The sequence below is a fragment of the Acipenser ruthenus genome, chromosome 9 (assembly GCF_902713425.1).
Source record: "Acipenser ruthenus chromosome 9, fAciRut3.2 maternal haplotype, whole genome shotgun sequence".
Classification (NCBI taxonomy): Eukaryota; Metazoa; Chordata; class Actinopteri; order Acipenseriformes; family Acipenseridae; genus Acipenser; species Acipenser ruthenus.
The window spans coordinates 30,947,073-30,974,904 of NC_081197.1; the positions used below are offsets into that span (position 1 = coordinate 30,947,073).

General features: G+C 36.7%; 1 protein-coding gene across 2 annotated transcripts in view; it reads left to right on the top strand.

Annotated features, from left to right (window-relative positions):
• Positions 1-1,839: 1,839 nt before the first annotated feature.
• LOC117405946 (glypican-6-like) overlaps positions 1,840-27,832 on the top strand; it is a 327,104-nt gene continuing 301,111 nt past the window's right edge. Inside the window, exon 1 of one of the 2 annotated variants that reach the window (XM_034009496.3) lies at positions 1,840-2,387. In XM_034009496.3, coding sequence (XP_033865387.3) covers positions 2,243-2,387 — 145 coding nt within the window. In that variant the 5' untranslated portion in view covers positions 1,840-2,242. The remainder of the gene's footprint in view (positions 2,388-27,832) is intronic. The other variant, XM_034009497.3, reaches the window with a different exon arrangement.

The window sequence follows — 27,832 nt, forward strand, 5'->3', positions numbered from 1 at the left end:
CAGAGCAGTAATAAAAATTCAAATAAATCTTGCAAAACACCAGATTTTTGCCTCGAGTTTGTTATAGAAGGGCCTGGGAAGTTGAGAGGGGCTGCTGTATGTTTTTAAATGAGAAACAGTTTGGTTTTATTATAGAAATAAATGAAAAACTTTAGAAGTGCATATGTCTATATTTAGTATTTTTAGGAAAAAATCGCAATGTGACTCTGAGGCCACCAAAAACAATTGTTTGAGAATCACTGACCTAAAGAACCACGATTATGTTTTTTATTTTAAACACATTTGTGAGGTAAAGAGTGATTCAACGTCAATAGCTCCAGACAGCGAGAGGCATACAGATATAAACAACAAACAGCGAGAGAAAATAAGAGACAATAAACTATTAAACTCGAATGCTTGCTGCGCAGTAATTTTCTGAAAACAAAGATGGTGCGAGCGAGTGTCAACATTTCTAGTTTTAATAAAATTAAAATGAATAGCATGCTGTTTTAATAGCATTACAGTAGGATTTGTATAATTATTTGTTTACAAGATGTTGTTTGAATGTTGTCAGGAAAATGTCAGGAAAAGTATATTTGCTTTGTGTTTTTGTTATTAAATGGCGATCATTGTAAGTGGTTATTTCTGAAATGTATTAGTTGATTACTGCAAGTGCAGTGTTGCAACGTTCTTTTCCTGTATGTAAAGTGTGATTGGATCGTCAAATTTACAGGACCATTTAAACAACCCCCCACTGGTATGAACATCATGGTGCCCTGTGGCCCCCCAAGGTTTGGATATTGCCTTATCTGGCCCACCAGACAATGTAATTCAATATCACTGACTTAGGGGTATAGATGGAGGTTTAATTGGTTTCAATTAAAACTGTTTAGAACAGGGTTGGAACAAAGATCAGGAGTGGAAGGGCTAACTTTGTACAACCCTGATTTAATAAAGCACCTCAGTTGCCTAAAACTGGACTCCTGTTTCATTGTGTAGTATTGTACCAGCAACCAATTCCGTGTCAGAGTGGGACTGGACATGCCTCTTGCAATACCAAGCCTTCTAAAAGAGCAAAGCCTACAAACCAGAAGAAGGAGCCATCAAGAAAGGATGAAAATTGAGGACTGTGAGGGACAGACTGATGACAGGGAGCAGTCAGAAGAATACATAATTTTGTTATTTGTGAAACACCTTTCAGCCAAGGGTTTATAGGTGTTTTTCTGTTTTTTAATTAACTGTTTAATAATATGAATCTGTTAAGATAATATACAGACTAAAAAAACTGCTCTTAAAACAACAACCAAAACAACAACAAAGAATCCCTTAAAACTCTCCTTGATGTTTTGTGAACGGGGCCCAATATCACACTGATTCAATGGCTCCGATTAAAGAAAAAAAACTTCACCTGGATTTATTGTTTAACTAGAAAAAGGTTTTAATTTTGGTCTATAAATACCCTTTTCTTACAAAAGTGTACAAAATGTGCTAAACTTCAGTTTACAAGCTGCCACTGGCTGTTTAGAATTGGGTCTGTTGTAGAATTACTACCAGCTTCAGATATAAAATATAATACAGACATTATTATTATTTTTATTATTATTATTATTATTATTATTATTATTATTATTATTATTATTATTATAAAATGCAAACTTTCTCTCTCTCTCTCTCTCTCTCGCTCTCTCTCTCGTGTGTGTGTGTGTTACTGTTAATTATGAAAACAATGTAACGAAAATATTATATATTATTATATATATATATTTGATCAGGGAGAATGCACGCCTACAGGAATAAATTCTGCTAAGTGGGTTTATTCCAGTCCATGTTTTGCACTGCGCTCTCTGTACCTCAGTACTGTGCGGCGTGTATTTTTCTGTCCAGGATTTCTCTATTCCTCTCAGATAGCACCACTACGGTATTTCAGTCTATATAAGAGAAGTTGTCTGAACACGTAACATAGAGTGGGTTTCTGCTTCGCAAGCTGGATTTTTGTGCCTGAACTTGGACGCAAAGCATATTGTAAAGGAGGAAACATAATCGTCTGCTTGTTTGGTTGCAAATAAAAAGTCTGACCACTCATTTAAAAATATATACATAACGGTATTTGAAAAATATATAGCGTATGTCTATATCTGCATTGGAAGAAAAGTGAAAACCACGGATCCCGTTTACTCTAAAACACGGGAGTGGTGTGCAGTTTGGTTTAGATCAAAGGGAGTCTGCTGTGACACATCTAAAGGATTTATCCCCAAAGTGTACAATGTTGTGGATCGGGTGTGTTTTTTGTACTTTGTCCGTGCTGTCAGTTGGAGCTGATCTCAAACCACGAAGCTGCAGCGAGGTCAGGCAGGCGTATACCGCTAAAGGCTTCAGTCTTGTCAATGTTCCTCACCAGGAAATATCAGGTAAGGATGGAAAGTGTGCTTTCCCATTACTTGATCTGGCTGCCTACCTATACAGAAAACCGTTGTTTTCTATGTATTTGTTATTATGAAAATAAATAAATACATTCAGAAGACAAAAATAAATAAATAAAAAAGCAAGAATTCCAAGTCAGTTTTTCTTAGCTATATACAATGTAAATAGCAGGTAAGGTAAACTTGTGTAAAGTGCAGGCCTTTTACCGTGTAACTCATAACGTGTCGCTAAACAAGTTGCAAACTGATAACAGTGCCAACCACAGGTGCTGTTTCTAGTTATTGTGCTATAGGATCTACCAAATTAAGAAATTATTCATAATTAACATCAATTTATAACTGTGAACCTTGCAAGTAAGGGCACTTATTTCAAGTAGTTACTGTGAGTATTTTAAAAGATTCTTTGAACATTTATTGTAAACCTCAGATAAATATAGGTAGCTGTTTTTTTCCTCTACAGTTTGAAGTTAAGAAACAATCTTTAACAATGAAATGGCGCCAGATTCAAATTAATTTAAGACACAGATATATAGCAGGCAACATGTATCAAAAGTAATTACAAAGTAATCATATCAGCAAAAAACAACAACAAAAAAAACCCCTCTTTTGTTTGTCTTGCATTCATCAATGCTGACGTGTCTGTTGCATTACACTTTTTTTTTTACTCTTGGCACTGTTCTTGACAAGTTATTTAAATACAGGTTGAGCAGTAGCTTTAATTTGCTTGATTAGTAGTCTGCTCAAGGAAGAGTATTGTTCTGCTAATCAGTCCAGAACACTGCCAGTGTTCATGCTGCTCACTGCTACTGTAATTACGGTCAGAAATTAGATACCCTGGTGGTAAATGTAAAGATGTTTATTTATCACTAACTCCATTATAAGCATTTAATTACGTTTGAAACCATAGTGTTGATGTGATATGAATTATGGCAGTCAATTATGGCCAGATACATGAAAGCAATTGCTCCTCTTCTGGAAGACATATTGCTTTTTCTGAAGTGTAAAAAAAATAATAAAAAAAATAAAGTCAAGCAATGATAAATATTATGTATTTTTAATGTACGTTATGGAAGTAAATTATTCATTGTGCTTCATTTAGGTTTTCCCTATTTTGACACCAGAATAGAAAAATAAAAGTGCTGGAGGTGCTGACTTCCTCAGTTGTCCAGTTGGTACCTTTGTAAGCACTGCATATCAAACATGATAAGAGGGCAACATAACGAGCTAAAGAAAGTTTATTCAGTCAGACGAGTCGCTGGTTATTGCTTGGATAAGGAAATGTAAAGTAATAAGCTACAATCAATTTGAATGCAGCAGAAGTGTCAGGAATATGGTACCAGACACAATACTGTATTACAGATCTTTTGTCTTTCCACTGCAGTTTTCATTACTGGACTGGAATCCCAAGGCTCCAACACATTGTCATGTATTCTTTTATATCCTCTTCTCTTTTATTTATTAAGATAAATAATATTAATCAGTTAAATGTAGCAGTCTTCTGAATATTCAATCCAGAAGGCATTTCATTAAGTTGTTCACTTTGTCCTTAAAATAAAAGGTTAGCCAAGTTCTTTAGATAGTAGCAATGCATGTGCTACACCAGAAAGGATTCCATTCCAGGCTTGTAAGGTGTCATTAAATCATGATGTGCTTTAGGGTCTGGCCAGGGGTTTACATGGTTCAATTAAATAATTAACGGCATGATTAGAATAAATATATGGACTGGATGTGTTCAGTTGCCTACCCTTGTGCCACACTGTACCCTCCACAATACATGTGTATTCTTAATGAATGCCACAATTAATGACAATCAGATCAGTCTGCTGAACTGTCTCATTTGGCAAGATGAAGTACATTTTTCAAGAAAATAGTTAAGTTCAGAAACCCCCAAAAGTACAGTTCCTCAGACAAAATGCCATTATTATGATAACGACAAACCTTTACACTGACACCAAACACTCATGAAAGGTCAGTTTCATCTTAACTGCAAATGCCACATTTTACTACAAGCAATCAACAATAAAAGCTTTCTAAGCCACTTAAGAATTACTGTGTGCCATTTATTTTTATGAGTAGAATATCTAACAATGACAACACTATGCAGGTGCTGTAATGCTCAACTTTTATTACTTTAAGTGATGTGGTATAACTGGGATTTTTAGTGCCAGACTGATTTACCATCATTGGGTCTAGTAATGTATTTGAATGCCTATATAGAGTATGAACCTGGAACAATTTGTGTTTTTTTTAGGCAGATAGCTGAAGCAAAACGTTCCTGAATTATCAAAAAGAAAATTCTATTGAAGATTCTTTAATGTTGACTTAATTTACGTTATTATTCATTGAACCTGAACACCCGTTTATTGTCTTTTTTTTAATTTCTTTTTTTACAGATACTAATATCCATATATTATAAAAAAATAACAGATGAGCTTCAGTGAGTTACAGGAAAATAATTCCATCTCGGGCTTCTGTGACCTAATGGTTACCTAACTCGACCTAATGGTTTTGTAGTTTATGATGTCACAGTAACCCCAGATGGAATTATTTTCCTGTAACTCACTGAAGACCATCTATTATTCTAATATATATATATATACAGACATGCTCAAATTTGTTGGTACCCTTCCACAAAAAACGAAGAATGCACAATTTTCTCTGAAATAACTTGAAACTGACAAAAGTAATTGGCATCCACCATTGTTTATTCCATATTTAATAGAAATCAGACTTTGCTTTTGATTTTTTATTCAACATAATGTTGTAAATAATAAAACAAATGAAAATGGCATGGACAAAAATGATGGGACCGCTAACCTAATATTTTGTTGCACAACCTTTAGAGGCAATCACTGCAATCAAACATTTTCTGTAGCTCTCAATGAGACTTCTGCACCTGTTAACAGGTAGTTTGGCCCACTCTTCCTGAGCAAACTGCTCCAGCTGTCTCAGGTTTGATGGGTGCCTTCTCCAGACTGCAAGTTTCAGCTCTTTCCATAGATGTTTGATAGGATTCAGATCAGGACTCATAGGCCACTTCAGAATAGTCCAATGTTTTGTTCTTATCCATTCTTGGGTGCTTTTAGCTGTGTGTTTTGGGTCATTATCCTGTTGGAGGACCCATGACCTGCGACTGAGTCAGAGCTTTCTGACACTGGGCAGTACGTTTGGCTCCAGAATGCCTTGATAGTCTTGAGATTTCATTGTGCCCTGCACAGATTCAAGGCACCCTGTGCCAGGCGCAGCAAAGCAGCCCCAAAACATAACCGAGCCTCCTCCATGTTTCACTGTAGGTATGGTGTTCTTTTCTTTGAAAGCTTCATTTTCTCGTCTGTGAACATAGAGCTGATGTGACTTGCCAAAAAGCTCCAGTTTTGACTCATCTGTCCAAAGGACATTCTCCCAGAAGGATTGTGGCTTGTCAATATGCATTTGAGCAAATTCCAGTCTGGCTTTTTTATGTTTTTCTTTCAAAAGTGGAGTCCTCCTGGGTCTTCTTCCATGGAGCCCACTTTCGCTCAAAAAGCGACGGATGGTGCAATCAGAAACTGACGTACCTTCACCTTGGATTTCAGCTTGTATCTCTTTTGGCAGTTATCCTTGGTTCTTTTTCTACAGTTTGCACTATCCTTCTGTTCAATCTGGGGTTGATTTTCCTCTTGCGGCAGCGCCCAGGGAGGTTGGCTACAGTTCCATGGACCTTAAACTTCTTAATAATATTTGCAACTGTTGTCACAGGAACATCAAGCTGCTTGGAGATGGTCTTGTAGCCTTTACCTTTACCATGCTTGTCTATTATTTTCTTTCTGATCTCCTCAGACAAGTCTCTCCTTTCCTTTCTCTGGTCCATGTTCAGTGTGGTGCACACAATGATACCAAACAGCACAGTGACTACTTTTCTCCATTTAAATAGGCTGAATGACTGATTACAAGATTGGAGACATGTGTGATACTAATTAAAGAAACTCATTAGTTTGAAATATCACTATAATCCAATTATTTATTATCTTTTCTAAGGGATACCAACAAATGTGTCCAGGCCATTTTAGAATATCTTTATAGAATAAGCAATAATTCATCTCTTTTCACAGCTTCTTTGCTTTATTCTATGACATACCAAAGGCATGCAAGTATACATGATAAAATAGCTTTTAATTTCATCACTTTTCAGAAGGAATGAAGCATTATTTCAATGAGCTGTAAGGGTACCAACAAATTTGAGCAAAATTTGAGCACTTCTATATATTAGTGTGTGTGTTAGTATTTTTTTCATGTTTCCTTTCTTATATATGTTTTCATATGCCAACTTTTGCTATAAAATATACTGTTAAAGATACAGTTCTCCTCACAGTGATGTTTCCAGTTTCTGTTGTGCCCCCTTAGCTTTAACCAAAGAGTGACACTGGGACAAGCATGTTTGGGGCGGCTCCTAAATGCTGACACCCTCTATTAATGTCCCTGAATATGTGATAAATCCAAAAGAGGTTGTGCTAAATTCCATAAAGATACACAGAAGGGATATTGATACTGTATATATATAAATCGTACATGGTGTTACAAATGGTAAGAAATATCTACTGTCAATGCAAGTTAAGCAAGTATTGAATTAACTAGCTCCAGCCCTTTCAGGAGGCTAAAGATGGCTTGAGTATCTGAAACCACAGTGTGTCAATACTTATGGCACCAATGTATATTAATAGTAGTTTAAACTGCAATGAAGTTCAGCTGTTGAATACTGCAGATTGGCACAATGCCCAGCAGGGGGCTCTAAAGTGCATCCTGTAACTGTGCACATGAAGTATCCAAGCCTGCGCTAACCATTTACCATTTAATTGATTTTCACAGTTTGAAGCATAAACCGCTATTTGCTCATCAGAGAATATTGCTATTAGTAGCTTCTGATATGCATAGCAAGATAGATAGGGTTTTCAGTACCCAGCACATTACTTTAATTTAAAGCAAATGTATTTGATCATGTTTCTGGTACAGTATAAGCAAAGGAAGCAGATAATCATATTTTGTTTTTCTATTAGCTAAATGAACACAATATAATCCATTGTATTTGATTTGCAAGCACTTTATAGTGAAATTGCATCTACGGATTCCTAGTCTGTCTTCACCAAAAAATCATAAGCAACAGCTTCAATAACATCTGTGCAAATCAGTCAACTCACTCAACCCCCCTACTATACCGGAATTGAACCAAACTTGTCTCATTTGTTTGTTCCATTGAAACGAACGTTTGTGCAGCTATGGTTTTTAAGATATTAACGATTGTTTTGTAGGGAGTTATGTTGTCATGGTTTTTTTTTTTTTTTTTTTTTTTTTTTTTTTTTAATAACTGAGTAAGCAACAACACATGAGAAATACATATGTATGTGTTGGTTTGTACAGATGGTGGTATACCACCGCAAAATATAATAGGCTACTTGATGCATTTCGTAATACAGAATTATCCCAAAATGCAACAAAACGAGCTTTGTTGTGGCGAAATATAGTCTAAAATGAATCGCTAATTTGTAAACACGTCAGAATGTGATGCGGGTTTACCTCTCTTTTTATCTACCTTTTAGTTTACCTCTCTTTTTATCTGCCTTTTAGTTTGCAGTTTTAGTTTGGTTGTGTTAAAAAGTCAAATCAACTATTGCTTTTGCTCTGCTGCTGCTAATAACAAACTTTATGGACAAATAATTGAAAGAACGCCTCTGTGATGATTTATTTAGTTGCAGGAAACCACGCAACTGTACGAGCATAAAGTTTATAAAAAATGAAGTCATTGGTAATGGCTGCGATTACAACAGAAAAAAAAGAGTCAAACCTCTGTCTCGTTGCCAAACGTTTTTTTTTAATATAATTGATATCATCTTCATCATGGGGAAAAATGTTATTATTATTATTATTATTATTATTATTATTATTATTATTATTATAGAAAACATAAGTATTTGAATAAAAACGTTTGGCACATAACTCTCAGCCACAGGCAATTGTTTATTTTTGCCAATCTAAATACTCTTATCTTTATATTTTCAGTTTTTATCTATTTTCTTTGCATTTCATAAACATGTCCATTTTCAATAAATGCAATTTATTTTCTGCTATATGCATACATTCCATTAAACCTTGAAAGGGCCTAAAACATTCCTTTTTTTCTTATGCACTGTACAATAATATGCATTTTCAATTGGCATTTAATTTTCAATGTGACATGGATCCATTAATTGGCTGCCTTTATACTATTATAGATGCAATAAAGAAGGAATTCCTGGAACGGGCAGGCGTTTCAGTCAAGCATTTAAACACGCGTGCAAACGTGGTGCAATGGAAGCCGAGGCAATCGACTGCACATATTGAAAGTGAATCGAACTGTCTCATTTTATCATTTAATAAAATATATGTTACATTTTATCATTTAATAAAAAGGGCTTCTAATATTTTGTCTAGTGTCTTCTTGAGGTAACAATAGCAAAAAACTGTGAGTGAAAGTAATTTTTATTATAGGATGTAGGTGATTAACCGTTACAAAAGTAACTGAAAAATAGTACATTTTCTTACAGAATAAAACATACATTGTAAAACTGAGTTTTCAGCTTCATGTCCTTGAGCCATGTCGTTGTGCTGCTGCTTTGTTACTGCAGTAATTCAGATGAAAATAATATTACCATTCATTAGTGCTAGGTCAGCTGGTTAGTGCTGTGTTACCAGGTATCCATTTAAGACAGTGCATGTTGGGAAGGGGGTTGTAAACAGCACTAGGGAAGTAATTGTACATTTTGGAGTTTTTCACAGAATATCAGTGTTCATAATGAACATACACTTAAGGCAAGAAGACTAATAGTAAGTAGAACTTGAAAAATGTTGAGATGCACAAAAAAAGCAACAAAATCTCAACATTGTCTGTGCATCCTCAGTGTACACTTGTTTCAGATTCATTACACTATGAAACAGTAAGTGAATAAGAGGACACACTTTTTCTATATTTTCCTAAAAATTGGGTTAGGATCTCGCTCTGACCGGAATAAAGCTGTGCCAATGAGAGAAGAAAGACTGGACTTTCTTCCGTTGCTATTCATATTTATTTTGTTAGTATTCACTTGTGTAAGCAGCGTCGCTTACCAAGTGACATATTCTTATCAAAGAAGTGTCAATACATATTGACCCATATTTGGTTTAAACCTGTTATTATAGGGGAACTGTGACGTCACTCGCCCTAAAAGAATCGTGAATAAATCTTGAAGGAAAACAGCACTAACATTCATTTTGCAGCAGTGACCAGCACAAACGAATGAGACAAGTTTGGTTCAATTCTGGTATTGTAGGGGGGCTGAGTGACGTCACTGACCTAAAAAATATTGTTAATATCTTAAAAACTACAGCACCACAAACGTAGCACAAACGAATGATATATAACTCAATGTTTGTGCTGAATGTAGGGGGGCCAACTTCACGGAGCTGGTAGTTTCTCTTCATTTTACCCTCAAAATAGGTTCCTGGCTAAGCACTGCCAATCACAGCACTACATTGAATAGTGTTCCTGTCTAGGCAGTCACCACTCTGTAATAAAAACCTTAGCATATTTTTAAAGAGGAGATGATTACCTATTCAGAGATACCAGGGTATTTAGTAAGGGGTTTGAGTGAGGAAAAAATAGCAATATAATCCTCACCCCTGGTCTTTCTTTAAATCATTTGTTGTTTCCTTAATTTGTACCAGTACTGTAGTAATCCATCTGCCACAGAGAATATTAAAAAAAAAACACCTCGAAATACATTTTGTCATACAAATCTAAGAATTGAACTGCTCTTGAACAACTTGTATGGCAATGTTAACGATGTTAAAATGCAATGTTAGACTAAAAAAACAAAAAGTAAACATGGCACTAAAAGCAATGAAAGAATGTCAAAATAGTAGCCTGCTAAATTTAGAAACATCTACTCCATCTTGCCAAACTGCAGTGTCTGAACAATAACAGCAGTCCAGTCTGTGAAACAGGGATTAATTCAATGTGCATGTATGTTCTGGAACTGTGAATAATCTGCTCTCCAAGCATTTGGTATTTCATTTAAAAATTTAGATGCCTAGATGGGTGTTTTCTTCATCAGGCGTTACTCTGATGAGACTTTTGTAATGAGGCAGGATTCTTAGTATTTTTTTTTAGTTATGGTTCTACTTTTATTATTATTATTATTATTATTATTATTATTATTATTATTATTAGTGTTATTATGTGTGTGTGCTCCTATTCCTATTTTTTTAATAATTCCCTTTAAGAAGTTTGAAGTTGTTCGATATTAATAAAATTGAATAAAATATGTTATTTACTTAACACAGAACAAAGCATTCACTCAGTTACCCTTGTGTACACAATTGTTGACTAACAGTCGATAATAATCTGACAGAGTGATTTAATTTAGAACCTGTGATCAAACTAACTAAAGCCACTCGTATTTTGTATGCGATTATTTGTTTTACCTTTCTTTTACCCTTTTGATATAAAACCATTTTGATTTCACTTTGCTTGTTTTCTAAGAAATGTATGATATCTGCAGTGAATTTGGGGATTGTAGTCCTGGGCAAAATGCAATCTCTGATTTCACTCGATGAAGAAATACATTTCCCAGTTTGCACAAAGTAGCTTGTAAATTAGGTCTAAAGAAAGGTTACGTACATGAAGAATCAGTTGTATTTGTTTTGCAACAGAATTTCAGTTTATGGCATCAGTATGCTGTACTCCAGGCGAAAGGAAAATGTGGTTCCAATGAACATTTAAATCACTCAATGCAGAAGTGTGACGGGGTACACCCCGCCCCGTGTGTATTTAGTGTATTTTGTATTATTTTGTATTTGCTGGTTTATTATTATTATTTCAAATGTATGTCTGTATTTGGGCATGGGTGTTTAAAGTCGGCAGGGAAAGGTTAATTGCCTTCCCGGCCCAAGCAGTTCACATGCAGACTGTGCCTGGACTTGAATGAATGATTAACAAGCAATCGAGTCCTGGCACATCTGCATAAAAGAGTCAGTTTTCGCTCACACAAGGTTGGTTGTTCAGAGGCGAAACGTGAGTAATAGAGAAATTATAGAATCATAACAATTGCTACTTGCGCTGGTGTAATACCAACGCGATAACTGTTGTATTTAGTGTTTGTTCAGTGTGTGTTTTTGTCTGCCTGTTTTGGCCAACGTGCCGTTTTGTTTTGTTAAAGTGTTTTGGTTTTGTTTAACCCTTTTATTTATTATTATTAAACTCGCGCATCAGTGCTGTCATACCCCAGTGCTGTGTGTGTGTGTCTCCATCCTGGTCTGCCGTCACCCGCAAGCCATCTTGCCACAGGAAAGTAATTGCTGTTAATTGGTAATGAATTGTAAAGGTTAGGGAAAACACATTTTCTTGTTTTGACATTAATGCATTCATGAATAGTTTTGTTTGGTTTCATGTATTACTTGCCAACGAAAACTTCCTAAAGGGAAGTACTCAAAAACAGTATTAGCACACCCCATTATTATTATTATTATTACTAGTGTATGTTTTCTGTACTTCTGTCTGTATCTCACAAACTAATCAAGTCATGATTGAGGTCATTGTCGCACTGTTTTCAGAAGCTGAGATGAGTAAATCTAATGGAGCTCTGAAACAAAAAAGCAAATCATTTTTTGCATATTTACTTTAGTAATTTAGAATTTAATTTAACGCAAAATACCCCCGATACAAGAAAAAATGAAATCGGTGGATAGCCAATAAACACTGAAAAGCACCGGAAAAACTGTGGAAATGGTTAATCTATTCACGTTGACTTTACCCTATTCCCATTAAAAAATAAAACCTACGACATAAATAATAATAAATACAGTGCTGCTGGGCAATGTCCCGCCTTCCTGACTTGCATCTATCATTGATTTGTTCTCAATATTTTAAACCCGCCTCAGCTACTGAAGGACAGCACATTCCTATATTTCTATTGGAGACTCCGCTTGCGAGATTTAAAACGAGATTACAATCAGGATGGAAGCTTGGTAGCGGGATTTCAAGCTGTATTACAGTTAAGATACAGAGGATTTAAAACAGAATTGTGGCGAAATGTACAAAAATGCCTACACACAAAAACCCCAGAAGAATGTGCCTGTGATCATAGGGATTTCGTTGTGGAAGACAGCAAAGGAAAGAAACTACAACTTAAGTGTGCAAGTACTGTCGAGTTACTATACATATTTTGACACACAAAAAAAACAAACGCTTAAGCATTTTGGAAAGTAACCAGAAACACTAATTTCATACAGTATATCAAAAACAATTTACATAAAACTTGAAAATATCTAAAAATAAGCACTGAAAAATACAATTAATAAAACCCGAAAAACAGAAGCCCTATTTATAATCCTGCAACTGATAAAAGCCATTGGACATTCTTTTAGCCAGTAACACTGCTGAGTTAAAATGATGCACACACAAACATTTTATAGCATGACCTTTCTTGTTAAGGTCCATTCTGAGTAGTTTATCACAATACATTGTGTTTTGTTCATCTAGTCAGTCTGCAGGTGCAAGGAGAAATTTGGCAGTCAAGAAAAAGGCAGCGTGTTTTATAACAAGGGCACCTGTTCATGGACATGATTACCTGTTTCAATCACCTTAGCATTTAATCACTGAAAGTAATGAAAAAACACAGCTTCTGAGAGCTGAAAAAGTCACAGTTGTGAGGCATGCTTTGATCACAGCTTTTGTTGGCTAACTCGGTATGTCTGTAAGAAGAATATTGCATGACAGCTATTTTCATCCTTTTCTGAAATCAGATTGCTTTTGTGAGATTTTCATCACTGCGTGAGTTTACAAATATGAAACTGCTTTATTGTATGTGGTTGTCAGCTTTTTATTAGAAATCTTTACATACAGCAGCAAGTTCCTGTTTTTCACAAAGATGGAAGTTATTCAAATACTTCACTGTACTGTAACATACATCTTTCTGTCCTACTAATCATTTAAGAGACACCATAAAAGAAACAGCAACCACACCAAAATCTGTCCCTTTTTTGGAGCTTATCTGTGTACTATAACTGGCCTCCAAGACTAATAAAGTTGTGATGGCTTATACTCATGGGAAAAGACAGGAATCAGTGTGTAAGAGTGCATTTGTATTATATAATTAGGGCTTCTGATTTTCGGTTTTAACCGTTAAAACCCGATAAAACACCCCTGATACAAAAAAAAATTAAATCAGTGGATAGCTAATAAACACCGTAAAAACTGTGGAAATGGTTAATCTATTCACATTGACTTGACCCTTTTCACATGAAAAAAATAAAACCTACTACAAAATTAATACTAAATACATTTCCCAGTGCTGCTGTGCAATGTCCCACCTTCCTTACGTGTATCTATCATTTATTCGTTCTGAATACTTTAAACCCGCCCCAGCTACTGAATGACAGCACATTCCTACATTTCTATCGGAGACTCTGCTTGCGAGATTTAAAACAAGATTACAATCAGGATGGAGGCTTGTTAGCGGGATTTAAAGCTGTATTACAGTTAAGATACACAGGATTTATAACTGTGAATTGTGGCGAAATGTACAAAAATGCCTGCACACAAAACCCCAGAAAAATGTGCCCGTGACCATAGGGATTTCGTTGTGGAAGACAGCAAAGGAAAGAAAGTACAACTTAAGTGTGCAAGTGCTGTCAAGTTACTATACATATTTTGACACAAACGCTTAAGCATTTTGGAAAGTAACCGAAAACACTAATTTCATACAGTATATCAAAAACGAAAGGCCTGAAAAAAACGATTTACATAAAACTCGAAAATAGCTAAAAATAAGCACTGAAAAATACAATTAATAAAACCCGAAAAACAGAAGCCCTATATATAATACATAGACTTACAGTACCCCATTGTTTGATGGTACAGAGAGCTATGTAATTTAAGAGTGCTCCTATTGAAATGAAGTGGTCAGAGGCCATGAACCTGATATCTCCTCTGATGTTTCCTGGAATATTCCCCTCAACTTTCTTGGAGGACAGCATTTGATTAACAAGTTTGGAAAATTACCAGATGAGCACATTTAAACATGGCCATGTACTGTAATTTCTATTCATGAGAATGTTGTAGTTTATGCACTAATACCTATAGTTTAACAATATATTTATGGCGAGACATCACTGGCACATTACGAGGAACAGTAGAATAATAATAAAAAAAACCTCTTGTCAAAGGCAATGAGAAGGTTAATTTACGTTGCTAAGAGCAAATCATTTGGGGTCTAATTTGGTTTGACAGCTGGCCTGTTGAACATGCAGCCCTACAATCCGTCTATACTAGGTAGAATGTCTAGATCTGAAGGCTAGAATTTGAAACCACATCAGAAGCTATTCAGTCTGTAAATTAGACTAACTTTATTTTAATTCTGGAATTTATCCACAGGTATCTTGCTTATTTCAACCCTAAAGCAGTGTTAATCCACTAAAGTAGACACAGTTGCGGTTACCTTACTTGTTATTTCTCCAGACTGCTAATTTATTTTTACATCATGGATCCACTGGGGCTGTCTAGTACTATTTGATCAATTACAAAGTGCATTTTATTCTTGATTTGTTCTTCTGTTTACAAACAGTGACTACATTTACAACACTTGTGGCACCCAGAATGCAATGTTCTTTTTCTCAAGTCATGATATCATCATACTGTCATCGTACTATACTTTTCTAGATTTTGGAAATGCGCTTTCTAAGTGTGAAATGCCTGGAGGGGGTAGGCCAGTGCCAGTTTGGTACTATTAACATCGTTCTGTGGGTCAAAATGCATTAAATTCTAGGGTAAAATTGAAGAATCGTCATCTTACTGAGACTGAAAAACTGTTCTTTATCTCCTGTAATGCCGTTGCCACTCTGATGTTAAGAAATGTTTATCGTACAACTTCAGAACACACAACGCAAGGGCCAATGAATCATTGTATAAAAAAAAAACCAACAAGCAAAAGGCCACAGAGCTACACCAGTCCTTCCCCACAGTAGTCAAAAAGTACATTGTTAGTAATTTCATAACAGACTTCTCTGAATATTCTCAAAACATGTTAATCTGTTTATACTGTACATTGGTTATACATATTAATGACACATGTAAAATAAAAGTTTATATACGTCATACCTCCAGGCTGTGGCTGATAAATCACTGACATCTCAGCAATGAGCAAAGCTCTCCGTTTAGGTCAATCAGGAAACCCTTAGCTTATGGTCCCCAAGATCATAACATTGAATAATGCTGTGACAGATATTTTAATACAAAATAATTCTCTTATAATTATTATAGTAGTTATCTATAGCCTTTCTTTGAAAATTAATTGATTTGAAGTTAAGAATCGTACATCTTTTACCGGTAACATTTTTTATGAAGTTCATGTTACAGTGTTGTAATTACATTTAATTAGCTGTAGCGGTAGCATGTTGGCGCAATAAGGAATCCCTTTTGTCCTCTGAGGGAATCTTGATAGAAAAATGTAATTAACAAATAATTGTCCAGACTACAGAACCGATCTCAAGAACTGTACTGAAAAACTAATTCAACTCATAGTGCCCACATTGAAGTACCGTTTCATCTTTAGCCGGGCTTAATGGGTACAAACACATTAAAATAGCTTGGTTACATTTCCTAGCAGCGCAATTGACAGTGGGACTTAATACAGCAGTATCCCACCAAGCACTTTTTTATGTTTACAACCCCAGCAAATATTGAACCCGTGCCCACGGAAGACATAGTCCTGCTGAGCATGAACATTATGGGTTTCTGTCTTAAAAACACAAGGTATCCGCGATGGAGAAGGAAGCAACGGCCTTGCCATAGTCAGGCATTGTATAGGCTCTGTGAATATGCCATACACATATATTTTATGTACAACATATGCTTCTTTGGGCTTGTGTTATGATTAAATTGTATACAGTGAAGCTGTAGTGATAGTTGTTCTGATTATTTTTCAATATGCATGCACCAAACATATCAAAGAGCATGTTGGGATATTGGAGGATATACAAAATATATCTTTCGGTAATACACTGTCCACACTTCTGACAAATCTGATGCAATCTAATTTAGAACTGGATTAAACACTCTTTTGTGTAGGTGCTAACCGTATTTAGAACTTTTAAACTGGGTTAAAAGCAACTGATATGGTTTAAATGCATAGTGTGGACAGGGCCTTAGACATGCTCTGAATAAAAAACAAATATATGTACACTGCTGTGCAAAAGTCTTAGACATTTTGCATTTTTCTACTCTGATGCATAAGGAAACTAAAACTTTGTGTTCAATGCAAATACACCTTTATGAAAAAGACAAATTTATACGCAGTATACCTTGATATAAACGAATAACGAGTATGTGCACCCTTTTCCTTCAAAACCATTGAAATTCTTTTAGTTACACTTTGAAATAATTTTGTTATAAATTCTTTGGACCTTTCAAAGATCATCTAAATTGCCGGGATTCTTTTTTACTTTTTCTTTGTCCAAATAGTCTGTCGTCAGGTGCAGTGGTACAGTGAATGAAAAAGAATGTCCAAACAGCGTTTTCTCCCAAAAACAGTCTGTGTCTTTAATAATAACAAATAATAATAACAAAGGTAGTCCACCCCTTTACCAGCGATGGTATTGGGGGGTACATGGCAGGCTTTCAATCAAAAAACAAAAAACAAACAAAACTAGACTTTGTCCGTCCCCCCGTCCTCCGTGCACGGCAGTGTGCACGCTCGAGTCCTGGGAAACGTAGTGCCGGTGAGCGTGGTGCGGTGCGGTGCTGTGCTGTGTTGTGCAGGGACATGCTCTTGTCTGCCGGTCCACGGCTCACTCCTCCTCTGCAACAAAACAAACACAAAACAAAAAGGTAAACAGTACAGGCTCCGGCCGTCTGTACACGTCAGCGCAAGGCGGCGTTCTGACGTAGCTGCTTCCCCTTTGAACCCACAAAGCCCTCCCTGCAATCAACCCGTCGCCATGGTTTCTCCAATAGAGGGCCGTCCCGCAGTTGATTGCAATAGAGTCTTTCCGGGTACATGCAACTACGCACTCCCCCTAATATGGTCACCTTACGGTTTCTGCCTACCATCAAAGCAGTCCATCTAGGAGGCAGCATACCACCGTCCTTACACAGCATCCTTCCCGATCGGGAGGGAGATTTACAACATTGACTCTTTCACTCTTTATCACATAGTCCCATACAGCTTCAATGATATTGAGATCTGGGCTTTGAGGGGCCATTCCATGCGTCGAAAGACTCCAGCTTCCTCTTTCTTTGCAGATAAGTTTTAATTATTCCAGCTGAGTGTTTTGGACAAAGAGGTTTGGACCAATTCTTGTACCACTGGGGATAGCATGGTGGATTACAATTTGTTTGTACCTTGCTGTTAGACACCTTGTTAGACAGCAGTTCTGGGTTTGTCAATTACAGATGATGTTTCTCTGTACTTCTTGATTATGCTTTGGATACCTCACCTTGAAAATCGAGTGATGCGAGCTATTTCACTCAATGTGTTTCCTTCTTTATGCAGAAACACAATTCTATGGCGATCTTCTACTGAAATTTTATCCATTTTGTTTCAAGCTAACAGTTAATCCTGATAGATCTGTATTCTGCAGTACGAAAAGTGGGCTTTTAGCTTTATGGCTGTGTAGATAGGAACACCTGATGCTAATGACGAGGAACACCTGACAATGGGACATCAATTATATTTGATTGGTAAATGTGATGGATTAGCTACTACAACAGTATTAGCTGCTCATGTATAGTTTACATTGAATTGTTGGGATCACACGTTTTTAAAGATTATGATCAATGCACATTAAAGATTGCTAAATGACAAGCTTGGTTTCTTCTCACCCAAACTAAGCTATATTAGTAACAGTCAAAGTTAGAATAGTAGAAAACACTAGTGGAGGCTTTGAGTAAATTGTTGATGCTCATAACATCCACATAGTGTAACTCCTGAATGTGTCTAAGACTTTTGCACAGCAGTGTTACGTCCTTTCATTCATGTCTTTTTTTCAGTGTTTTTAATGCTACTTTTTTTTAATCCACGGTGTACAGATATGGCACATACAGCTAATTCAAGCGTCCTCATATTCTTTCAGAATTCCTTTGCCCTGTCTGTTGAACCAACTCTCCAGAGTAAGGCGGTTGTATTTTAGTCACAAATAAATATTCAGGCCGGTCCCTCTGTAATAATTGCTGACAAAGGTGCCTTTTAGTGCCAGTTGTGGTTAGGTTATGTGATGTGGACCCCCACCCACTTGGGACTGCTCAGCCAGTCGCATGGGCATGGCTTCCTTTTTCTACTGAGCTTAACTTGAAGTGAACTGGAAAAGCAGAGATGAAAGATTCAAAGTTGCTATCTCAAAAATGGTTTTAAATGTATTTTACGCTGCACAGTTGTACAGGAAGATCCAGATATATAGTTTTATAAAAAGCAAGGATGTTAAAGCTTAGATGTAAAGTGGAGAAACATGTAGAATCAGTAGATTAACTTTTGGCAAACAATACTTGTACTTTGTGGTTGTGGTACTTTATGCATAACCTGTCCAATGTATGTGAATGCAAACTGGGGGAAATAAAGTAGCGTATTAATGATATTCTTACTTAGAGAGTTTAACCGCTTTGAATGGTTCATGCGTTACTCATCATTATGAAAGGGGCTACATTGCAGTTGACCACAGATATTATTTGGGCAGCTGTAGTAAAGTAACAATCATTAATTTGTAATGGTTACATATCATTTTTGTCAGACTCCTATTATTACTCTCTAATTCTTATCTTAAGTAATGAAAAGTGCAGATGACTAATTCTAGGCATTTCTAACTAATTCCAGGCATTTGTACCTAAAATTATATAGATTAAAAAAATGTATTCTGTCATTTCCTTAATAAAATACCTCGGTTCTTGAATTTTATATTTTTACCAAATAAATGACTGGACAAAAACAATAAAACAGGGATTTTCAAATAGGTGTACAAAGACATCCAATCTAATTGCTATGATTGTTGCAAGTTATTTTGAGAGTTTGCCATTGTTGTAATGTATATTTGAAAAGATTGATTTGTTGTTGATACAATGACTGTAAACTTGGTTAACGGGTAAACATGCTTTTAGTATTGTACATTATATTATTATGATCAATTTAATTTTACTGTCATTTTGAATTATATTTGTTTTAGGTCTCTTCAGCACCCACTACTAAACAACTGAAAGTTTAGGATTTCATTAAATTTAGTTATGCTAGTCATAATATTTAACAAGGTCTTCTTTAGGGCATCTGACCATAGATATCCATGGGGCACTGTCAGCTCTTCTGAGTCTGTCCTTAATGGAGGTTCTTGCAGAGACACATTTGACTGTGAAAGTCCTCTGCACAATGTTCCCCATATGCAGTGTTCCTCTCTGTGGATGATGAATCAATCAATCTTTATATTAAATATCGCCTTTCATAGTGGACCACCATCACAAAGCACTTTACAAGATACAGATAATAACAATGCATAAAATATTAAATACAGTGTAAAACAATGCATACTATATTAAATACAAGGCTAGGATGTGAAAATACTAAAATATTGTGGATGCGTATGTCATATAGAGTCATAAGAAGATACAGTGAAAAATCAGAAGTAGCAAAGACACAACAGCTAATAACAGATATCAGGCTTAAAGAGCATGGAGTGAAAGAGAGAAGCAAATGGGTCTTGAGCGTTGATTTAAAGCGAGCAACGGTGGGAGCATCACGCACCAATGCTGGGAGAGAGTTCCAGAGTCTGAGCCATGAAGCTAAACAAGCGTTCTTCCAGTGTGGTGCACTTTTGCTTGGGGGCAGGGACAGAGCGGGTCAGCAGGTTGAAGAGGTACTCAGGACCTGTGTGATGAAAGGCATTGTAGGTGAGCAGGAGAATTCTGAAAGTAATCCTGAACTTTACAGGTAGCCAGTGCAGCTGGGCAAGATGGGGGGTGATGTGTTCACATTTTTTGGTAAGGATCCTGACGGCGGCATTCTGAACTAGCTGCAGTCGGTTGATGGTGGATGCCGGAAGACCACCATAGAGAGAGTTGCAGTAGTCGAGAGGCGACAAATGCATGACAGAGTATCTCCGCATCCGGGATGGAAAGGTAGGGTCAGACTATGGAGATGTTTCGAATGTGGTAGAAGGAAGATTTGACCACAGAGGAGATGTGGGCATCAAAGGAGAGGTTGCTGTCCAGAAGTACACCAAGGCTTCGTACTGTGGGGGAAGGCAGCAGCAGACAGTTTCCGAGGTTTAGGGCAGCTATATTGAGATTCTTAAGTTGAGTTTTAGATCCTACTAGAAGGAGTTCAGATTTCCTAGTGTTAAGATGAAGAAAATTGGCAGACATCCAGGCCTCTCTGTCTTGAATGCAAGCTGAGAGCCGGACCATGGCCGAAGGGCTTCCAGGGTCGAGTTTTAAGTAAAGCTGGGTGTCATCAGCATAGGAGTGAAACATGAGGCTGTGTTGGCGAATGAGGTGAACAAAGGGAAGTATGTAGATGTTGAAGAGAAGTGGCCCAAGAACAGACCCTTGAGGGACATCACAAGTGACTGGGTTTGCGACACCACTGCATCCGACATAGAAAACAGACTGCTTGCGTTCAGATAGGTAAGAGGACATCCAGGAGAGACAGGTTCCAGAGATCCCAGCATGCTTCTGAAGGCAGTCAAGAAGAATGCTATGATCTATGGTGTCAAAAGCAGCTGTTAGGTCAAGGAGGACAAGCACAGAGGGAGCATTTACAATCTGGAGCAGAGCAGTTTCAGTACTGTGATGCGGCCGGAAGTCAGACTGCGAAGATTCAAGCAGATTGTTATCCGTGAGATGTTTCATCAGCTGACTGGCTACAGCCTTTTCGAGAGTTTTGGAGAAAAAAAGGAGATTGGAAATAGGATGGAAATTAGATAAGAGCCAGGTCAAGGGAGGGATTTTTGAGTACTGGCGTAACTCAGGCAAGCTTGAGGGCAGCAGGAACCAAGCCTGAATCCAGGGACAGGTTGTGAGTGTGCATAATGGAAGGAGCAAGATCAGAAGCACAGAGATGGACAAGATTTGTCGGCCAGGGGTCCAAGGGGCATGTGGCAGTAGTTGATTTCATCAATAATGGAGAGAGAAAGAGGAGAGATCAGGAGGGGCAACCGGAGGCGAGTCAAGGTGGTCAAGTAGTAAACTGGGTGTGATAGGAGAGCATAGAGTACCGTAAAACTTCAAATAATCGCCGCTCTCTAGTACTTGCAAGGGCTTCTGGGAAATATGGTAAATAGACACTGCGTCTATTTAACACCGGGTTATGAATAATAATATAATGCGCGTCACACTAAATGTTCCAATCAATACACACACATGGCTGTACAGCGAGCTTACCAATGTGTTTTTCAACAGTGATGAAGAGACCCTGAGACTCAAGATGAATGATAAGAAAACTGAATTTAACTTATTTTAAGGTACACGTAATGCATACAGGTTTTTTTTGTGACATTATTCATTTAAGTAACCAGTAAAAAAAGTAAGTAAAATACAAACTTGTCTGATATTAACAGGGATGCCTTTTAGTGTATTTGTACATGTTTTTTTTTTTTGTATTAACAGTATTTCGTGCATTGAGTCTTGCAATGAATATTCGTATTTTGCTCCTTTCCCAGCGTACTTATTTATCAATGTACACGTGATAAAAATAAATTAGTCAATTTTGCTTTGATTTTGTGATAAAACTGGTACTTGTATAGATTTTATTGTTAATCTTTAAACAATTTGAAGCATTTTTGAGTGGGTTGTGGGCCATCAGTATGAACTTATTTTTCGTGTTAACACAGTATTTCATGCGGTTCTTTAGCAATGAAAATTCATTGCTGGTTAATTTTTCATCGATTGTCCATGCTTACCAATGTACACATTTTCAGGGTGAACAATAAATATAATATGTGTTAATAAAGATGATACTTATTACTTTTATTAATTTTAAAACCATGTTTGTTTTTTATTGTGCTGCAAGCCTGCCTTAATATACGTTTGTGTTCCGATATATACAGGGCTGACTTTAGTGGATTTTACTGTTTTTATTATTATTATTATTATTATTATTATAATACAAACTGTTATTATCCACTGACCAAACCTTTAATGCTGGAATGTTGTAATTTACTTATGTCGTTTCTATAAGGTTGTGTGCAGGCAGCTTTTTCATGATTGCATCTGAAGTATTTACAGATGTTAGTGATCTTACATAATAAATGCTGAGTCTCAAATAGTCGCCGGTCTCCAATAGGCACCGGGGTTACTGGCAAATATTGTAAATAAACGCTGGCGCATTTAAAGTTTTACGGTAGATGTTGTCGATTTTGTTCCGACAGAAAGAGGAAAAATCATGACAGGTAAGAGAGGCGGATGAACGGGTGATGGATCTGTCGGTGGCAGGATGTAGGATTTGGTTGATGGTCTTAAAGAGAACATTGGGTTTACCGTGTCCCATGGTTATGATTTCAGAGAAGTGCTTCACCCTGGCCGCGGTGAGCGCACGCCTGTAGCTGACCTCCACTTGCGCTCAAGCTTGCGGCAGGCAAAGACCAAACCTAGTTTAAATTCATATGAGACAAACTGTGATGCATAATGGGGTATTTAGCAACTCCCAATAACCTTTACATTAGTAATTCAGAAACTGGTTGTAGCCCCAGGAGAACTGATTGAAAAGCACTTAATTACAGCTAATTAGTAATACCAACACAAGCAAATCAGGTGCCACACTTCATGGTCTAGATTAATGAGTGACATGAATATTTATCTTACACTTAAATACCACATCATGCCATCTCCACTATTCTGTTTTTTAAAGTGCTTACAATTAACAAACCAGAAAAGAAATTAATTACAGCCAGATTGTACTGATTTACATAAGTTAGTTATTTTTGACAGTTATGATAACACTATGTAACACAATTTTTGTTCCTCGGTAGTAAGTGTTATTTCCTAATTGCTTATGCCTCAAAAGTATAGAAAATGGCTATTATTCCCCACAAACTTTGCTTTTGTGACCATGACAGTGATATTTTGAAATTTACCTATTTCCAATGAGAAGACGGGCGAATTTGTGTCTTTTCGTTATTATTATTATTATTATTATTATTATTATTATTATTATTATTATTTATTTCTTAGCAGACGCCCTTATCCAGGGCGACTTACAATATACCACATTATTTTTACATACAATTACATTATTATTATTATTATTTTTTTTTTTTACATACAATGACCCATTTATGCAGTTGGGTTTTTACTGGAGCAATCTAGGTAAAGTACCTTGCTCAAGGGTACAGCAGCAGTGTCCCCCACTGGGGATTGAACCCACAACCCTCCGGTCAAGAGTCCAGAGCCCTAACCACTACTCCACACTGCTGCCCGAAAAAAACAACATATAAATCCAAATTAACATGTATTTATACTAAAGTAATACAAAATGACTACAAAAGATTTAGAAGTGAGTAGTTTTTTGAGATTTACGATTATACTGTAAATCACTTTCACGAATCAGCCCCCAAATGTAGTCTCCCATCATGTTCTCGTTATACTGTCCTTGGTAGCTGCGTTCAAAGTCCAGTATATCCTGGTGGAAGCGCTCGCCTTGCTCCTCCGAGTACGCTCCCATGTTCTCCTTGAATTTATCAAGATGAGCATCAAGGATATGGACTTTGAGGGACATCCTACAGCCCATTGTGCCGTAGTTCTTCACCAGAGTCTCAACCAGCTCCACATAGTTTTCGGCCTTGTGATTGCCCAGGAAGCCCCGAACCACTGCGACAAAGCTGTTCCAAGCCGCTTTCTCCTTACTAGTGAGCTTCTTGGGGAATTCATTGCACTCCAGGATCTTCTTTATCTGTGGTCCGACGAAGACACCGGCTTTGACCTTTGCCTCAGACAGCTTAGGGAAGAAGTCTTGAAGGTACTTGAAGGCTGCCGACTCCTTATCTAGAGCTCTGACAAATTGTTTCATAAGGCCCAATTTGATGTGCAGTGGTGGCATCAGCACCTTCCGGAGGTCCACCAGTGGCTCCCACTTGACGTTGTTCCTCCCCACAGAGAACTCAGTCCGCTGTGGCCAGTCCTGCCTGTGGTAGTGCGCCTTGGTGTCCCTGCTGTCTCAAAGGCAAAGATAGCAGGGAAACTTGGTAAAACCGCCTTGGAGACCCATCAGGAATGCCACCATTTTGAAGTCTCCTATGACCTTGATGCCATCTCAGAAAAATGCAGATATGTATCCACTTAGGCAGCTGGAACTAAACTGAACTGGTGGGCTTAAGGCCCCTGTATTTATACTACTATTTATATTACTGGAAAGTTCTAGAAAGTTCTAGAAGTTACTCCCAAGTTTCCTCAGCACTGAAACTATCTGGAATGTTCTGGAAAATAGGTAAATTTCAAAATATCACTGTCCTGGTCACAAAAGCAAAGTTTGTGGGGAATAATAGCCATTTTCTATACTTTTGAGGCATAAGCAATTAGGAAATAACACTTACTACCCAGGAACCAAAAAAAAAAAAAAAAAAAATTGTTACACAGTGTAATCTTCAGTGGTTCAGGAAAACCTGTCCTTCACAGATCATGTTTGCAAATAGACTTAAAGAAAGCATACATAACAATTGCAAACACCATGAAGGTATTGATAAAATCGAATTAACATATTGCTCTTTTTTCATAAATCAAGATCAGTTATGTTTATAATATATGTTTTTATTAAAGGTTAATTTCCTGAAGCTTTAATTCAACATTCAATGGTTTGAAATAAATGAGTGGGTTTTCATATCCCTCATAATCATGTAAAAAAAGCTACAGTAGTAACATGTCTCTTAAGAAATCCCTTAAAAGCAGTTGAGGCAACACTGTTATTTGTTTTCATTACAATTGTTTTTATCAGAAACAGAAACCAGAATGGAATGCAGAATTTTAATTGATTCTTCTTTTACTGTGTGTTACAGCTGAATTGTAAATTAAATAGTATTTTATTGATATGCAATTACTCATTCATAGTAAATAACTGCAATAGGACATTGTTCCATTATGAAACTTCTGTGTTATTCCTATAACTGTTTTGCATGTCTTTCTATGACTTAAATATGTGTTTTGTAGCAGAAATCTACAAAGTAGATCTTAATTAACATAAGCACAACATTGCTATGGCAGTCTACACACAATCAGTACACTTACCTGAGATGCAAACTAATGTATTCGGAAAACTGAATCTGAAAATAGATTTTTCTGTGTTTACATGACTTAGAATAGATAATCCAATTACAATTCTGTTCAGTTCAATTCTCTATGTGGATTACCCTTTTCGTAGGGCATTTGCACATACAAGAGTAGTGAGTAGGATGTTAACAGTCTGCAGTAAAACTGAGGAATGTATTATCAGGTATTTTAGATTTCACAAAGTTGCAAATTAACATACTGTATTTGACATATTATTATCCTATATATATATATATATATATATATATATATATATATATATATATATATATATATATCATGTTCTAATTCCCCAGTGTGTGCAAACTGTCCACTCCTTGCAACAGCTCATCTGTTTCTTCATGTAAGCTACTGTACCTTGCATACGGTACTGTAAATGCTCAATGCATTTTACCTAGCTAGAATTAATTTGCTGTCAAAGTTTGCACATGTGCAGCACACTTTGAGAATATGTTTATTGACAAGTGTGTTTCCATGACATCAATTATGTTAGTTTTCGGAATACTATTGGGGTATTATAGGTGGTGTTTTCCAAAAACTCAACTTTCGGAAATTTCCGATACGTTTTCAGAAAACTGTGTTTACATGACTTTTGATATCAGAATTACTTTATATTTCTATGAATATCTGAATTTTCATGTTCATGTAAATGCACTGAATGATTTATATTGCATAGAGTATCAGTTGACTATTAACATGCAATGAGTAATTGAATATAAATGATTCATATTTATTAAGCCATTGTGACAGGCTAGCTGCAGTGATGACGTCAGACCAGAAAGAATCACACACAGAGGCAGTAATGATGATTGAAACTGAGCTGCAATGGCTGTGCTCAGCACGTTTATTAAACAAAATAAAAGGTTTAAACAGAAAGCAGGACACGGCACTTGAGGCCAAAATAAAGACAAACAAAACGGATTAACACTAAACAAACAGTGGACGGACAGACAAACAAACACGGTGAGTCTAAACACTTATTATTATTATTATTATTATTATTATTATTATTTTCGTTTATTTTACCCCCTCTCCACACCCGTTCTCCACTCACCGAACATACAACCCCGAGTGAGTGAAACGTGCATCTATATATACAATTGTGCTGGGATTCAATTACCAATTAATTATTCACTTGAATCCCAGCACATGAACTAAATCTGTGCAACCCCGTGTTCACCTATTATTAACTACTTTAAATGCACGTGAAGTGCAATCCCCATGCCTAAATACAATTATACATTTTAAATAACTCGTGCTACACACACCCATTTATATCCCGTGCAGCAACTACAATACACCAACATTAACACACGCAACATACAACATAAAACACAAAAATACACACAGGGGCGGGGCACATTGCCACAGCCATGCAAACTAAAGTGTTATGGACACTCACATTGATGATAAACAGATTGGTTATAGGTCCACTACATGACTGCTGTGCTTCTTGGTTAAGCGTGTATCGATCAGTAAATGTGCACTGGCTCTTTAATTAGTTTCTCTTTTATTAGCTGCCTACAGAGAGCAGGAGGGAGCTTGCAAGGACCAAAAGAGGGAGAGAGAGAGAGAGCTGTTTGTAAATGAGCAGGCAGAGCAACCATGTAGTAAAAAGAATGTGAGAGAAAGATATTTTGTTTTTTTGTTGTGTAGCAGTTGATAATTTCAAAGCTTAATGCACAGTTTAAGAAGCAATATTATCCAAGTATCGAGTAAACTGATTGTTAGTGCTGATGCGGGCTGGATTTGCTTCCTTTGGAGTTGTTTGTTTGGGCCGCCATCGCCTGGATTAACTGGGACTGTCAGCTGTTTTACTCGTTGTAACACCGTCAATCTTTGTGGGAGCTGGGCCAGAAGACTTCGAAAGGGTTTTAAAGAATGACATTTTATTATCTTTTTGAGAACTGTGCTAAACGGCTGAACTTTATTTTTTCTTCTCTTTTGGATTAGATATATTGACTATCGCTGTATTTCACTCAGTGCTATATTTTTGGTCATTTATGAATGAAGAAACAGGGACTGTTTTGTTTATGCTTGATCTACGTGGGATTAATACTGAGTCGTGAACTTTTTACAGACTGGGGGGGCTTTTTGCTATATTTTGTCTTCTGACGTTAGTTGGTCTGTTTACTGCTGTGTTAATTTTGGCTTA